Consider the following 17,264-nt stretch of genomic DNA (forward strand, 5'->3'; position numbering starts at 1 on the left):
TTCAATGTACAATTCGTCTGCTAGCAATTCTGACTTTTCGCGACGTGTTATTCTTCGGCAGCGCGTATAACTTTACTTAGTAATCTAATACTTCCGTACCGAAGACACTTTTCTCCTCGGTACTTCATGTAAGGTAAAATTGGTTTGACTATTTCGATATCAAAGATTACAACTTACGGAATCGTATTATCAAATTACAGACCCGTCTCCTGAGCTCTTCGGAGTGCCATCCTCTGTGGCGACCAATTCATTGGCCGATCCCAACTGTGATCTCTAGTTCACGCACTTTCTATACTCTTTGCTTTTAATGCCTTAGTACAAAACATCGCTTGAAGATTTCTACTCATGTGGTTTTACACAAACTACCTCCGGTCTTCAAAATATCTAACAGAAATTGGAAAGCAGCATTTATTTTGCCACTCTTAAAAACACAGTTGAAATAATTTAAACATGTTGTTTATAAAGCTCGCTTTCTAAAATCTAACACGTTGAAAGGATCATTTTCTAAAGTATCGTTAGTTTTTAAAAACACATTGGGATTTGACGCACCCTTTCTATTTTCAGTTTCGAAACCGTCTCATAAACAATTAATGAATCTCAATTCCGACGCAGCCTTCTCGTACTGCCAAGTTTATTTTGCAATATCATTCTAAGCCTAAGTCTTAAATCATTTTTGTCTATGAAGTTGCCAATCCTGTCACTATTATTTATGTTATTCTTTGTATAAATTAAAGGAATCGTCTGCTACCAAAAACGATATACTGACCCTAGTCAAAAACGTTTTTAAGCGACACATTTCCGAACTAGGGCCGAATTCCTGACGTGCCTCGAATTTTGGACATGTATAAAAGTTTCAACTAGTCGAAAACTGTTGTATTGAGACCCTTTTGGCGAGCTAAGCGACAGAAATTTACATCGCTCACGATTGGGTAGTTTGAATTTCCACCATTATGATTGGTTGAAAGGCATCGCAGATTTAGTCGTGACATTTCGAGACTAGTCAAAATCGTTTTTAAGCGACACATTTCCGAACTAGTGCCGAATTCTTGACGTGAATGATGAAGGAAAAGCACTAGACAAAAACTTTTGACTTGTCCAAAAGTGTTGCTTGTGACACTTTTGGCGTTCTATATACGACAGCCAGTTGACGCAAGCATCTCCTTTGAAAATAAACATACATAGCCCAAAGGCTGAGGCGGCCCTTCTGTTATTTCCGATTAATTTATGTTTTCGCCGATCTCTAGTTCATACTCAAAAGCGCAATAAATCCTGTATATCTAATCTTAAGCCAGCTTTCAACGATGAGTGATAATTAAAAATGACCTTACTCATACAATTATAATCGATAGCGATCCAAAAGGCAGATGTATTTTTCCCTTTATCTTTTTAAGAAATGATTCAGAAAATTTCTCAGCCTCCAAAAAATAATTAGCAATGAAGCTTAAAGATTCTCTTTTTAAGGAGAAAGTCAAAATTCAGAAGGAAAGACAACGCTAATTAAGCACTCGAAAAAGCAAGTGAAGCGACACTTTAGCAAAGGAACTTCCAAAGAACAAATCTCAAACATAATTTCGAGTAACTGTGATATAAGCGTGCAAGTTTCCAAACTAGATCACCATTTTTCCTTCAAGATTGACATTTTCAAGATAAACATCAACTTGATATTGATGATAATTAAAAAAATTGTGTGTTAGAAAGATTGATAATTTGGCATACCATGAACTAAAAATTTAAAGAAATACGTTTTTATATTTCAATTGCGCTTCGACACCATGAAATTCCTAGCAAGTTTTCCGATTAATTTCGTTTAATTTGGCGTCCGCTAGCTTCCAAGTAAGGAATAACTATGAATAGCGTTGCTATAACGTTTTCTATTTATCTGGGTAGCTGCATAACCCAATTATCTACTTTTATGATCGTTATGTGTGCGTTATAAGAAAGTGTATTATATTTCAATGCAAGTCAGCTTTATTTGTATAGGTCACATGGTCGTTAACAAGGCTTAGGGATAATTAGCGAGATAATTGGAGCGAGTTGTTATCGAGGGGTCGGTCATTCAGAAAAATCCCGTACGCTCAGCGAAAAATCCAAAATCCGCAAAAAATCCGGCAAAGATTTTGTATTTGTTAACAAATCCACAAAATAACTGGAAAAATCCACAAATCCACATTAAAATCGAAAATCCACGAAAAATTTCTCAAATAATTTTGAATTTTTTAAAAATTCTGGATTTTTCACAAATCCACAAAATCCACGGGGAAATCCAAAAAATCCTCAAAATCCAAGAGAAAAATCCATAAATCCACAAAATCCAAGAAAAAATCCAAGAGAAAAATCCACAAATCGAGCAAAAAATACCAATTCGAGGATTTTTAAAAATTACAGTTGTTTATTCCAAAATCCACAACTCCAGTTGAAAATCAACAAATCCTCAAAATCCAAGAGAAAAATCCACAAATCAACAAAATCCAAGAGAAAAATCAACAAATCCAGCAAAAAAATACAAATACCGTGGGATTGTTCAAAAATCCACAAATCCAATACAAAATCAATAAATCCAGTGAAAAATCCAAAAAATCCACTGGATTTGCAAATCCCGTACGTTTTTAATGAATGTCCGACCCCTCGGTTGTTATTATTATATTATATATGTTAATGTGCTATGGCAGAAATGTTTGTGATAGAGTCGTGTGAGGGTAATAGCTCAGAAGGTAGAAAATGACGATTTAAATCGGAGGAGAGTAAGGATAAAATTCTAGAGTACATTTACCTAGTGTTATCGGAACTAAGAGGACACAGAACTGAATTAAGGGAGGAGGAGAAGCGCATCTATCCTAGTGTTATCGGAATTAAGAGAACAGAGAACTGAACTAAGGGAGCAGCGTTGCCAACCGTACGATAACTATTTGTACGATATTTAGGGCTCAAATACGATTTACGATAGTGGTCAAATTTCAAATTATCGTACGCAAAACGTACGATAGTTTCAAATTTTAAAATAAAATAATTTATTCGTTAAAAAACCTGATACTATTGAAATCTAGATTCCACCAAAACCAATTACAAAGCTGATTTGTACCGTATAAATCAGCTTTCTAATTATAAATAAAAATTATACGCTAGATTTTTCCCTACTTTTCCTCTAACCTCACTACTGTGTTTCATATCCGAAACATATTTTTGGCCTAAAATATGCAATCAAGGTCAAACCCTAACGCGGGCGAGGTTTTTTAACTACATTTTTTTGATCTTTTAAAATTCCCACTCGCCGCTCGGGTGGATGCATGCTCAGAAAACACTTAGAAATCTGGAAATAGTTCTCCTCGGCCGAGCCTTTTAAAGCGTACGATAATTTTAGCGAAAATTCGATAATTTCTATAATCTGGTACGATAAACACTTCTTCAAAGGTTGGCAACGCTGTAAGGGAGGAGGAGGAGCGCACCTATCATTGCGTTATCGGTACTTAGAGGACACAGAACTGAACTAAGGGTGGTGGAGGAGCGCACCTATCATTGCGTTATCGGTACTTCGAGGTCAGAGAACTGATTTATTTAAGCACCATTCGAAGTTTATGCGCTGCAACGAAATATCTTCTGCAAGATCTCTGTTAAGCCTAATTTTCCTACTTTAAAAATTCTGACAGGAATTAAACGAATTAGCAGAACTATCATTGATTGACAGTGTTAATTGTCACACCACTTTGTTCCTACTGTCGACCTCAACATGAAACGGGAGTTAGTAAACAGTAGATTAAAAGCTATGAATCACATTATATTGCCACATTTTTGACGAAGCAAGCTGAAGTCGCGGAGGATAACCAATTCAGCGGCCCTACTGTTTTAAATTTGAATGTGTCCTAGTTCCGCGTCTTAAGTTAGTTTTAAAATTATTCACTGGGAAAACACATTTCTGTTTTAAAAAGATTTTTGATAAAAGTACTTGTATTTCTGTGTAATAAAAGTATAATAAACCCGTACAAAAATAAATTAACCAAAATCTATTCTTAACTTGAAGACTTGGTTTTTTACCTATTTTCCCGTAGCGTAAGGCACCTGCAAGTCGTAATCCAGCCGGGTTGCATTCAAATTCATACCATTTTAAAGACGAGCACAATTTAAATTTCCGTCTAATACGCAAAATTAATTTTAATGTAAATGTTAATTTGGTTAAATATATACTGATTTCAACGATTGAGGTATGTACACTAATCTCAAAATAGAACCGAAAATGAACAAAGCCCTATAACGCCCTTTTTACAAACCTATAAAAAGCTGATTCGTTGTAATTTGTTCAACTTTATTTATTATTATTTCACGAACATGTTTGCTTAGTTTTGATTTTCTTTCATAATTTATGTGTTTTTGATTAGTTTGTTACAATATGTTTCATAACAAATCTTACCTTATTCATAAAGTAAGAAAATAATACTAAAATTATGCCTTTAAAAAATTTCAAATTTTGGTTCAAATTTTAATTTAGAATTTAGATAAAAACATTAGACTGATGGTAATAATTTAATAATAGCTTATGGATCCCTTTTAGATTCCAATTGGATTCGACTGGAAATTACGGACTTGAAACCCTCAAAATCAGGTTGGAATAAAATACTTGATTGTAGACCCTTCGACAGAGTCCCATTCGACCAAAAAACGTCATTTTATCGAAAATATAAATAATAATTAAGTATAATTATAATTTATATACAGATTGCTTAGCATTTTTTATTATCGTGTTCTATATTTATTTTCCATTCGGTGTGTAAAGGGAAATGTCCTTATTTCTAGATTATCAGCCGAGGATACGGTATCTGGACCAATCGTATATTAACCGACACCCACCAATGGGTTGAAAAAGAGTAAGTTTTTGATATTTGACGTTAAAAACGTTTTTAGGTCCAATGGGATTCGATTAAATAGTATATAAGTCCAAGTCAAGTTCTAAAAATTTATATAATGGCGTAATGGCACTTTAATCGTAAGGTTTCTTTGGCACGTACAAAATATTGACCTGCACGCGAAAAACGTACTTTCCATTTTTCACAAAACAAGAGAAATTACAGGAAGTTACTGTATTTGTTTCAACTCTATATATTGGAAAAATATTTACTTTCTTCATGATATAATAGTTTCAATTCAGAACAACTTTCTCATTACCAATAATGACTGTATAAAATAAAGCGGCTCCCCCATTATTCACTAAAAAATAAATCGTCGAAACGCATTATACACTTAAAGCTTTCATTCGATTTTCGGAACGTTTCTATTTACCATCTATCAAGAACATGTTTAAATTACTAAGAACGTACGCCTCGACTCGTTGACGGAAGCGAATATAAAAGAAAACTTTCTTAGACAAGAAATACAGCTATATACTTGTTAGTAAAGCGGAAAAATAGTAGTTATTTACACGTTTTGTCATGTAGAGATTTTCTACATTTTAAAAACTAATTTTATTGCTCATTTAAGCTTTGTATTTAAAATTAATTAGATCAAGTGGGTAAGTTAAACAATACATTTTCTAGAAGGCCCATATATGGACCATGTCAGTTATTACCTATATTTTGTATTAAAATGTTAATTTAAACAGAATTTTCCGCGTGTACTACTTAATAGATTTCCAACGACTATATTCCAAACTCTGATTGCTAAATTTCTTTCTTCCGCGGAGTAAGGCAACTACGCGATATTCCTTCCGATTTTGAGCTTAGCAGAACATCGTATCAGGTCTTTAAACCGATTGACCGATTGAAATGAATCGTGCACCATTATCTCAAATTGCAACAAGCTATTTAACCGTTCGTCACTCGCCATACCTTGCTATCAGTGGCGTAGCTGAGAACTCAGAGCCCCCCCCCCGCAAAAATCTCTATGAGGCCCCCCTTTTTAATTTTTTTTATGGTTAGCGGGGGCCCCACCCGAAGCTCGAGCCCCCCCCCCCCCCCCGCACCGCGGGCCCTGCGGACCATCAGCTACGCCACTGCTTGCCATTGAAAAGGCTTAAGATCAGTGACGCTGCGGCGAAACAACTGAATGTTAAATTGACCGACTTGAACATCTCTATTGGTTTGCACGGATTTCAAAACGTGCAAAAAATTAAATAAAACTTATATTTAAGTAGAATTTTAATTCACTAAAGCATACAGGGTGGAAACCAACGCCGTGGTCCAGCCTCGATACTTCTCCTAGTACACCGGTGCGCTGCGGGTTGAAAGCTTTTACAATCGTTTTAGGTCAAAAATCTGAAACTACAGTTTCCGTTCTATATAGTGGTAAAAAATAATTTGTTTGACCCTTTTTTTAATTACTTATTTTGAATTTAAAAAGGTCGAAAAATAACGAAATCGGCGTTACATTTTCCATTATTACGTAGTTAGTTTTTTTTTAATTTTGAAAACATTTACAAACTTAAATCATACAGGGTGTTAACTAAAAAATGAACCAGGGCGAATATCTCAAAATGTGTTTTAGCTACGATTTTGAAATTTTAGGTTGTTATAGAGCGCTCAGGGGGTCACCCAACTATGAATGAATTTCAATGACCTTGAACCAAGTCTTCAAGGTCGTTCTAAAATTAACTTGAGAACCGTAAGAGTTACGAAGTTGGTTCCAATTAGAAAGTTGTTCCCCGTCACATTTTATGGTTAACTATTTTTGACTCGATCTGATTTGCGAAATAGGAAGTCGAGAAATTTTAGGCCAAAAACAAGAAGGTCGTTAAGTTGATAACGTGTTAGTATTTCTTAACATCTATCCCTAACTACGTAATACAGGAAAATTGAACGCCGATTTAGTTATTTTCCGACCTTTTTAAATTCAAAATAAGTAAGAATAAATAGGGTCAACCAAGTTATTCTGTACGACCTACCAGCGCCTGTAGAAGTAGTTCAACCCGCAGCGCACCGGTGTTACTAGGAGAAGTATCAAGGCTGGACCACGGCGTTGGCTTCTACCCTGTATAATTTCCTTAGTCTATGGTATAATAGTGAGAGGTAATCAAATCGCTAATTAGAAAAATGTGAAAACACCAATACCACGATTACTTATTATTAAATCATTTAAATAATAAATCAGCAGGTGAAATAAAGTATTACTTAACTATCTGGGTATTTTAAATTGGAGCCCTTCATACAATTGCGAGATATGGGCTGATAATTGCATCGTATTGAAATTCCGCCTTGATAGACCAATAGTAGAAAGGTATTGGATACCTGAGATTTACACAACAATACGATCGTATCAAGTCCAAAGATGCCTCATAGTACTTCATAGTCACCCAAGATGGACATTAGGTTCCCCGTTTGCCTATTAAAAGACAATTACGTGAAAGTGGAGGATATGGAGGCTTTCAATCCTGCTTTGAACAAAGCCGGCTGCAGTCAGTACTGCTTCATTTCCTCAATATACATCCAAGCAGAGTGAGAAATAAGGCACTATCACAGGCCAATTGCCAGTTTAAAAATTAGCTGGGCCAGTTTAAAAATTAAATGCTTGGGGTGTAAGTGGCCCTGGTGACCACTTAATTCAAAGTTTTTTTTCCTTTAAGATTTTAGTTCATTAAAAAAATACTATATTAATCCCTAAAATTGTTTGGTCTTTGCTTCTAGAAGCGAATTTAGCATTTAGCCAAAAGAAATATGAACAGTCTCTCTTTCAGTAAGCTTGTTCGGGTCGGGTCTGTAGCGCAATTCAAGAATAGATAATTTGACCACAAATTATGAAAGCCTGATCTTGAAGGTTAAAAATGGTAAGTGGCCAGTGGCCAGTTTTTTAATTAAACTACCTAGGCTCTACTGGCCACAGGTCTAGTTTAAAAAAACCCTTATTTCTCACCCTGCATCCAAGTGTTCTTGGTTTAAACTAATATATTAAAATTTAAGATTTATTTGAATTCACTAAATTGAAATCTTTAATGCAAAAAGTCACGAATCCACATTCCGATGTCTAGAAATCAGGAATATACGGAGTGTTTTAATCTGATCATCCCATTCATTTTGCTCAAAAACTATACATGTATAATTGTTTTGGACTAAATATGCCATGACCATGGAGTTTAGAGCTTGACGTTATTAATCTGTTATAGCTTGTACTAATTGCACAAGGTCTATGGATGATAAGCTCGAGTTCTTTACCAACTGAATTTCTTGTTAAAATAGCTGCAAATTAGAAAATTGTTTAAACATTTCAAGGCAGATCACTTTGTTACAGGGTGTCCTAATTATCATGGGAGTGTGCTGCCCCTCGACTGAACTGCAACAAATGAGTCTGATACCTTCTGGTAAATTGGTAATCGTGTATTCTCCTTTTCTTACGTAACCTCTGGTGGACTACTAGCTTTAGAATACTTTAAATTTTTAGACTAAATTTTCCACGACTTTATGAAAATGCAGGCACTAGATGGCGCCAGTCAGTTACTCAAGTTTGAGAAGTATACCTTCATGGTGCATTTAATATTTTCATAACTATTAGTTACTTTTACGCGTTCTTAATGGGTTACCAGTCTTTTATTTATAATTAATATCTCGATCTAGGGAGTTATTTCTTTTGATAAACGTGTCATAATTTCATAATAACGATATTACCCGTGGAGCGGGGACACGAATAATAAAACTTTGATCTCAGAGACTTTGTCTCTAAAACAAAATACTTGCACCCTGCGCAATAAATTCATGTTTCTGCAAAGACTTAAAACCACCGAGAGAACGTTCTAAGTCAGTCAATAAACGATATCATTACCTAAAAGACGATTTACGATGAAGTCTCCAATAATGTTATCCGTCACAATCATTATTATTTTGGTGCAAGTTAATCGTAAGTCTGATACCGATTGTTTCTAATATATTAGGGTAAATTAACTATTTAGCTATACGATAAAGGGTTCTGATTTCCAGTGAATTTTTTTTAGTTTTAAGCTTTTAATCGTATGAAGATTATTTTAGGTTCGCACTTAAAGCAATATACAGGATGTTTCAAAAGGTTATGCAAAACGTTTAAGGAGTTGTAGCAAAACCAAGCAGCAGGGACTTTAAATATTGTTTAAGTCTACTTTTTTACGCTGATTACCTCGATTTGTTTACAAAGTCCTTTATAACCTATCACACGAACCCAAACCTTAATGTTCGCATTTCCCTGTTGCTGGGTTTGCGATTGTTGCAGCCTACTTCCAGGGGCTAGTAGGCCACACTTTGAATCTCTCTGGCGCTCTTTTAACTCATCGTAGGAAAATGGGAAATAACAGGCATACTTCTCAATTCAACCCCTATATACTCCTTAACATTTTTTGCATACACTTTTGCAACCCCCTGTATAATTAATTTAATCTTCTAAAATGTTAAAACTGAGTTCTTATCTAATTAAATTTGATTACGCAATTTTGGATGCAAGTTTTAATAAAATTTGATTTCATATGCATAGTTGAATAAAATGTATCTATTTTTTTCTTTTTTATGAGACTAGTCACTTATCAGATCAATTTCAATAATGTTTTTCTTCTATAAGTAATTTTCAGATTTTGACGAAATTTTATCCCAATGAAGATAAAATTCGATAAAACTTGATCAAACGCTAATATTTGATCAAGCATATCCCGTAAAAGATATTTTATTAATGATCTTTGACATGATAGTATTAGATAATTTACAGGGTAACTACAAAAAAAATCTCCACTGCTAATAATTCAAAATCTTTAAGTACTTTCTAAATTATTAACACCTATTCGTGATATCTGGAACATTTTTACTTAATTACCTTGGTGTTTTTAATGGTAATTTTCTTGACTTCCCATTGGTTAATTCACATTGATTTTAAGCCATTTAGACCCAAAATTGTCGGCGCCAATTTTTCGTGTTGGAACAAAGTCTCGAGCCAAGTCTCTTATTTCAACGGTTCTCGAGATAAAATTTTAATGACTTTGAAGACATGGTTCAAGGTCATTGAATTTTATCTCATTAAATGACATCCTGCACTGACTATTTGATCTGAAAATATTAAATTCCTAGCTAAAATATATTTTGAATTATTAGCGGTGGAGCATGATGATTATATCGGTTGTTCCATTGAACGCCATTTATTTTATTAGAGATAATAATGTGTTTTTTAATTTAAGCGGTACTTACTAGAATATCTTATCGACGAATATTTTGCAGGGCTGTAATCGTAACATTCAGGGTCGTAGCCATGGGGACGCGATTACTAGGTTTGACCATGAGTCCAAGAAATTAAATTAATTTAAAATTTAATTATCAACAGATATCTTCGAATATTCAAATAGTAATACCTATTTATTGAAATTACGGTTGTAAATAATCGTGTAATTATGCGTAACGTTAAAATTGATATAAACAGTCTTAAAATGATTTAATTGTTATTATCAAAAGCCATTTCCAGAACGACCTCAAATTTTTGGTTAGGTCTAATATGCACTCATTTACCACCTCATCAGAGAGAGATCGTTTGACAGGAACTTGAGAATTTATTTTACGTTGCATATTTTTAGCTATAGACGCGCTTTCGTCTTATGACTTCAATCATACGTCATTGCATATATAGCTTTCGCTGATAGCATTTTCTTTAATGAAACCTTGCTCAGCGGATATGGGGAAAAACGCATCATCAACTTTATAGATAGGAATCGAAAGTTCGTGAATTAAATCTGTTTTACAATCTATAGTTTAGCTCGTGTCTCGCGATGGTGATTTTCTTTAAATGGTAACCTTTTCAATAGCACAAGGATTATAATAATTTTTGTACTTTTGGGTCCACTTATTATATGTTTTGTGGGAAACAAGGTCTCATTGAAGTATTCGTATCTAATTGTTATACAGGTTATTTGGAATTGCTCTGACTGGGCATTTGTTTTCAGAAAATGTAAGAGATAGAGTTGGGAAATTTTCAGGTTGTTATTCCTAGTGTGGAATCGCATTAAATCCTAAATAATTTCTGGTTTTTATAAAAAATATTTTTCACCGGTAGGTGCTAGAAAAAAACGTTTCAATGAGAAAGTTGTAGAATGCTGTCGAAAATGTTCAAAGAAATTGGTTTCATTGGAAAAGAAAACTTTTTCACGAAGATATGAGCTGATGAAAAAAAAACAAGCTGTCCGTAGGGGCCAATAGCCTTCGCATTTTTGTACGTAAATGAAACTTTTTTGAAGCACCTACCGGTGAAAAAATATATTTACAAAAACCCGAAATTATTTCCGATTTTTCTGAAATTTTGAATTTAAGCAATCCCTCACTAGAAATAATACCCTAAAATTTCGCAACTCTATCTCCTTCAGTTTCTGAAAAAAATGCCCAGTCAGAGCAATTCAAAACACCCTGTATAGTGGCATACTTTTGAGTTATGTTACATATGCTGAAAGAATCAGTTAAGTGACATTTAAGGAACGTTATTTAAATTGACGCTGATTATTAAAAGTATAAATTTGTTATGTATGTAGATGAATTAATTAAGTCTTATTTTTGTAACAGATGGGAGTTGTGAAACGTGTGTCTGTCCAAAGCCCAGCGAGCCTGGAATTTGCACAGAAACTTGTAAGTCGGATGGCCAATGCACCAATCAATTAGGATCGAAAGCTTTGTGTTGCTCCAACGGTTGCGGCGGAAAATATTGCTTTTCATGCAAAAATAGTGGATAAAGAAGGTTTCATTCTAAATTGTAGAACAAACCAAAAATAAACCTAAAGAAGAAAATTATGTCACATCATAAAATAAAATTAATACAAAAATATGAAATAAACGTTAGAAATAAATATTACACTGCAAATAAATCGTTCACCTTTAGATCACTATTGTACACATTGGTAGCACATACATGTGATCTGAATATGTTCTACAAAGTGATCCCATGTGTGCTTTTACGATCTCTGAGTGTTCACTCTTTTGAAAATATAAGTGATCTCGTTTCACCTATCAGTGATCTTAAAGTGATCAGGGTGCACTTAAAGAACGCATAACACATTTAGAACACTAGTATCAATGGTTTGGTACACTAAATTATCACTTTGAGGACACCACGTTGTAAAATTTGGTACACCACATAATCTCTTTTCGAACACTTTAAATTTATAGTGCCAATTGGTACACTAAGCGTAACATCAAATTGTTTATATATATCCACTTAGCAGACGCTAAAGCTTGAGCGTCGCTGCGCCACCTAGTCTAATTTCGGTAGCGAATTGAAATTTAATACTTTTGTTTTATCCCCATTAGCTACTGAAAACTTTCGTTATGCCCCCTTTCGGCGGCCATCCACGACATGTAGAGGATACAAATACGTAATGAAGTCAAAGCTACGAGAACAGGGGGCTTAACAGACGTTTGATACACGGTGATCCCACTTAGCAGAAGCTAAGAAAAAGCTTCTGCGTCGCTGGCGCCACCTAGATTCGTTTCAGTATGGCTAACACACTTGTTTTCAAACACGGACAGTAGGCGCCGACTCTTATTCCTGTTTTTCTACGCATGGCGTCTATAGGCCCCGTGCATGAAAAGAGAAGATACAAGTAAATTCAAAATCGTCTGCTTAACTTTTAATTTATCCAAGGACTATAGTATAAACTTAATAAAGCAGACGAAAATGAGAGCCACATGTGGTATTTTTCCTCATTGCGGATAGCTTTAATGCTGCCAGATATCTAATCTACGCCAGGGGCCTATTGCCTTACATATTTATTTCCTACCCATATCGGTAAAACCAAGATTTTTTAACGCACGGGATCTAAACTATTTTTTTAGATATATCTGTAGTAGCAAAAAAAGATACTTATATCATTCACGTTAATAAATTGCAAACAAAAATAATGCCGTTCAATATTAGAGGCTTTAGAGCACTAAATGATCACCTGCGCAACAAAATTGGCTCACCTGTTCACTTAAAGAAATAAGGGAACACTACTTTTTAAGTGTTCTACTGTGTTTCCGGTGTGTTCTTTAATTGAACAAGTGAGCCAATTTTGTTGCGCAGGTGATCTTTTAGTGCTCTATTTTGAACTGTTTTTGAAACACTTTCAGAATGCCAAAAAAAACTCAAGATCACTCAGGAACACTAAAAACACACCAAAAAACACTTAAACAGTAGTGTTCTCTTATGTGTTTCCTAAGTGTGCTTTAAGTGAGAAAGTGAGCCAATTTTGTTGCGCTGGTGATCTTTTAGTGATCCACCTGTACACACTTTTGAATTGCTTAAAGAACGTATTATTAACGCTTGTAGATCACTATAGTACACTAGTTACACACACACACGAAGTACTATGTTCCAAATGTGATCTCTTGGTGTATAGTGATCCGATTTTTTTGCGCACTTTTAGCGTGCTTTTAGTGATTTACTAGTGAACCTTTTTTTTGCAGTGTACACTTATATTGATCCAACCGAAAATATTAATCTATGCGCGATGCATAAAAGAAGAAGAATCGTTCTGTAAAAATGAACCTAGAAAAATTTCATTAATCACATTTCAGTTTATAATTTCTCAAATACAATCAAATTATAGAAAATTTGAGTAAAGGAAGAAACACGAAAACCTCGGGAATAAATGTTTGAATAAAACAATTTAATCGGTTTTAGTTGTTAGTGTGGTAAAGCAGGGTACAGAGTAACTGTTTGGGCTTTACTAACATATTGATTTTAGTTTGCGGAATTTGCTTTAAAATAAAACACCTACGACTAGAAGCCACATGTAAAAGCACTTGGGAAGTCAAAAAAGCGTGGCTTGTCCCTAGAGGTTCTGTATACTGTATAGCGCCCACAACACGAATCGGCAGCAGCTTCGTCCATGAGCAAGGGAAAAAAACATTTCCGCTGTCATTAGGGAGTACACTCTGTTAAATAAGTCTTCGGCCGTTGGGATTTTGGCACTTATTTGCGATTATCTGAAAAACTATGAATGATAGCAAGTTGAATTTTCCGAATGAGATCCGAATTTTCAATAGGCCATATCTTAGCGGCCGTTCGACGTAGCCGGAAAACAATGGCACTTTCTAAATATGAATCGACCCTTAAGAATCCCAAAATGCAGGTTTCAGGGGCGTAAAATCATTATAAAAAAAGTTGACAAAAACGATATTTCGCGTTTCCGGCGGATTAGGAAATGCTACACGTGAATCAAGACAAAGGTATGAAAGATATTAGTAAAATATTAAAAATAAAATTGGTTTCAACTTGCTATCATTCATAGTTTTTCAGATAATCGCAAATAAGTGCCAAAATCCCAACGGCCGAAGACTTATTTAACAGAGTGTACTCCCTAATGACAGCGGAAATGTTGATTCACGTGTAGCATTTCCCAATCCGCCGGAAACGCGAAATATCGTTTTTGACAACTTTTTTTATAATGATTTTACGCCCCTGAAACCTGCATTTTGGGATTCTTAAGGGTCGATTCATATTTAGAAAGTGCCATTGTTTTCCGGCTACGTCGAACGGCCGCTAAGATATGGCCTATTGAAAATTCGGATCTCATTCGGAAAATTCAACTTGCTATCATTCATAGTTTTTCAGATAATCGCAAATAAGTGCCAAAATCCCAACGGCCGAAGACTTATTTAACAGAGTATACCAAACTAAACTTTAAGGATTGATAAATGACCTAATAGTATAGACGAAAAACGAGTATCCAGTCAAGTGTGTAGCTTTTCAAAATGGCGGCCACGTGATATCCTAAATTCAGTATCTCCGGCACATCTAGTAAAATAATTAAGTATGGCAAGGGCATTTCTTCCTTATCTTTTGACTCCCCTTCACAGCTTGCGACACTATAGATGAAAACTCGGAACAACTTGAGATTCCAAGTTCTCTCCCCACTGGCTAAATGGGATTGTACCTTGAGTTCTTTGGTTTAAGGTAAAAGTAAGTGTGGGGAGCTGTGGGCTAGCGTGGCATGAAGGGCTGACCACCTGAATTAACGGTTTTAAAAGTCGCTCGATGATTTAGGCCTTAGGTGTTGGCTTATTTTTATTAAAAACAAACACACAAAAATTGGGAAGAAGATACGAAAACGTCTGAGCCACTAAATTTTAATTATACTGATGCTAATCGTATCGTTTACCCAAAGCTATATTTTCTGTAAACATTCAGATGGCTCATTTGGTGATTGTGGCCATATAGTGCTTTTACGAACCTTGGATTGTGGCTACCTGGTCGCGTATGGAACGCCAAAAGTGTCGCAAGCAACACTTTTGGACATGTCAAAAGTTTTTGACTAGTGCTTTTCCATTACCATTAATTGGCTTTTAATTGACCGAATCCCATCGAAGTTGCAACGTTTCAACCAATAAAACAATGACGATTTAAGCTAATAATTTATTCAACCATTAGAAATTGGCTGCTTCATTTGGGCGTAGCTGGGGAGGAGTCACGTTTTTACTTGACTCGACACAATTTATACATGTCAAAATCAATTTTAGACATGTCAAAACTTCATTTCGACTAGTGCTTTTCGTTTCGACTAGACAATTTCTTCACGCATCGTGATTGGATTAGAGGTCCTTAACGGTAATTGGACATAAATATAATCAACATAATTATGTACAGTTGATGATTTATTTACATAAGAATATACAACTATGAACAAATATTTACCACTATCTATAAGAAGAATAGGCATTCCTCTATAGACCGATATTGGGATATTCAACTAAAAACACTTCATGATGCACTTTTATAGCATTTTCAAGCTGTTCACTACTTTCCTGTACACAATATGGAGAAGTGCACAAAAATGTTATTTTTGCCATCAGTAAAAAAATTTTTAGCTTTGGGTTGTCAGAATCTACTTTAGATGCCAAAATAAAAGGTAGCACTTCTAGAATAGTTAAAGCTGCAGAGGCTGAGAGAGATATATGCCCATCATCTGATAAATTTGACAATTCTATTCTCGTTGGTTTGTTTCTAATTTCTAAATAAGAATAATGATATTGATCAATTTGGGAGTTTAACCAAGAAATGTCAAAAAACTTTTCCACATTAATGAAATTAGCAAGCATGGCTTTTAGTTCGACTAATACTATACCTTCTAAAAGCACGTGCATTGGGTCATGAACAGCTAAATCTAACGAAACATTTTCAATTGAAAAAAGAGGGGAAAGATTATTTATCCCATATTCTTTACTCCAATGCTTTCTCGCAACTTCAGATTCACATTCATCAAGAATCTCGCACATTTCTAGGTGTTCCTCCATATCTCGTCGTTGAAAATCTAACGCTCTGAATTTTTCAAATATTTCAGGCCTCTGACCCATGCAAGTTCTACAAGGCTTCTTAGCAAACGCAACCCCTTCTTTGAAACCCCATAATTGGTTTGAAGCTGGAGTATCGGCAGGAGTACCAACAATTATACCAAAATAAATAGTACCATTATTAAGCAAATCAATCCCATTACGTAAATCATTCATACTTTGAATAAAATCTAAGAGCACAGGTTCAAGACCAAACTCTTTTACATCTGCAGATTTGACAATTGCCAATACCTGCTTCGTATGCAGTTTTGACCTAAACTGAGGTGGAATATTTGCCAGTTCATAAGAAAATATTGTCAATTTGTGAGTTTTCCTATGAACCCCTATTGGATTCACAGTTTCAATATCATCTACATGAAGTACTGTTTGAAGGCAATTTGACTTAGAAAGTGCATGTTCCTTGTAATACAAACCATCGCACCAATCTTTCATGACATTAGAATCGCTTTCGTGAGATGTTTCAAGCCAAAACTTTACATCAGGAGTTCTAAGCAAAGCTTTAACACTATCCAGAAAAGGAACGCAATAAGCATAAATATTTTTAGCAGTGAATCTCCCTTTAACTTTAACTCTCCTTGTACCAAGGTATACAGGCATTACATCTCCTAAATTGAATTTTTGTCTAAAGATTTTCTGCCTACCAGCATCAGTTAACATTTGGCTTACAGTATTTGAAAAATCAAAAAGCGAATCAAATCTGTGATCTTTGAAATCTACAGCTACAACTCTAGAAAGGTCGTCTCTTAAAGTTTCTGAAATTTAACTGAATAATTGTAAAAATTCCTGAGCTATACTGTTAATTACGGTTTTGCTTAGTCCATGTCGGCCTTCTAGTCTTAAAAAAAATAAGCCAAGGATGTTTGTATAGATTTTTTCTTAATGTCAGGATTTATTTCATCGTGAACTATAGGATTTTGATTTGGACTGTTAGGGAGACTATCAACTGAACTGTCATTAGCACTGAAATCCATTTGCATTTGTTCATTTTCTGGTTCAGATTCAAAAGCTGCTTCAGCACCTAAACAACTTTGG

At 34.8% G+C, this 17,264-nt stretch overlaps 1 protein-coding gene across 1 annotated transcript; it reads right to left on the reverse strand.

Moving 5' to 3' along the window:
• Positions 1-15,605: 15,605 nt before the first annotated feature.
• On the reverse strand, positions 15,606-16,889 carry LOC149966612 (uncharacterized). The gene has a single exon (XM_090167544.1). It carries the CDS (start codon positions 16,887-16,889, stop codon positions 15,606-15,608), a length of 1,284 nt encoding a protein of 427 aa, XP_090023670.1.
• Between the last annotated feature and the right edge of the window lie 375 nt (positions 16,890-17,264).

The sequence above is a fragment of the Leiobunum rupestre genome, chromosome 1 (assembly GCF_980474605.1).
Source record: "Leiobunum rupestre chromosome 1, qqLeiRupe1.1.hap1, whole genome shotgun sequence".
In the NCBI taxonomy this organism is placed as follows: domain Eukaryota; kingdom Metazoa; phylum Arthropoda; class Arachnida; order Opiliones; family Sclerosomatidae; genus Leiobunum; species Leiobunum rupestre.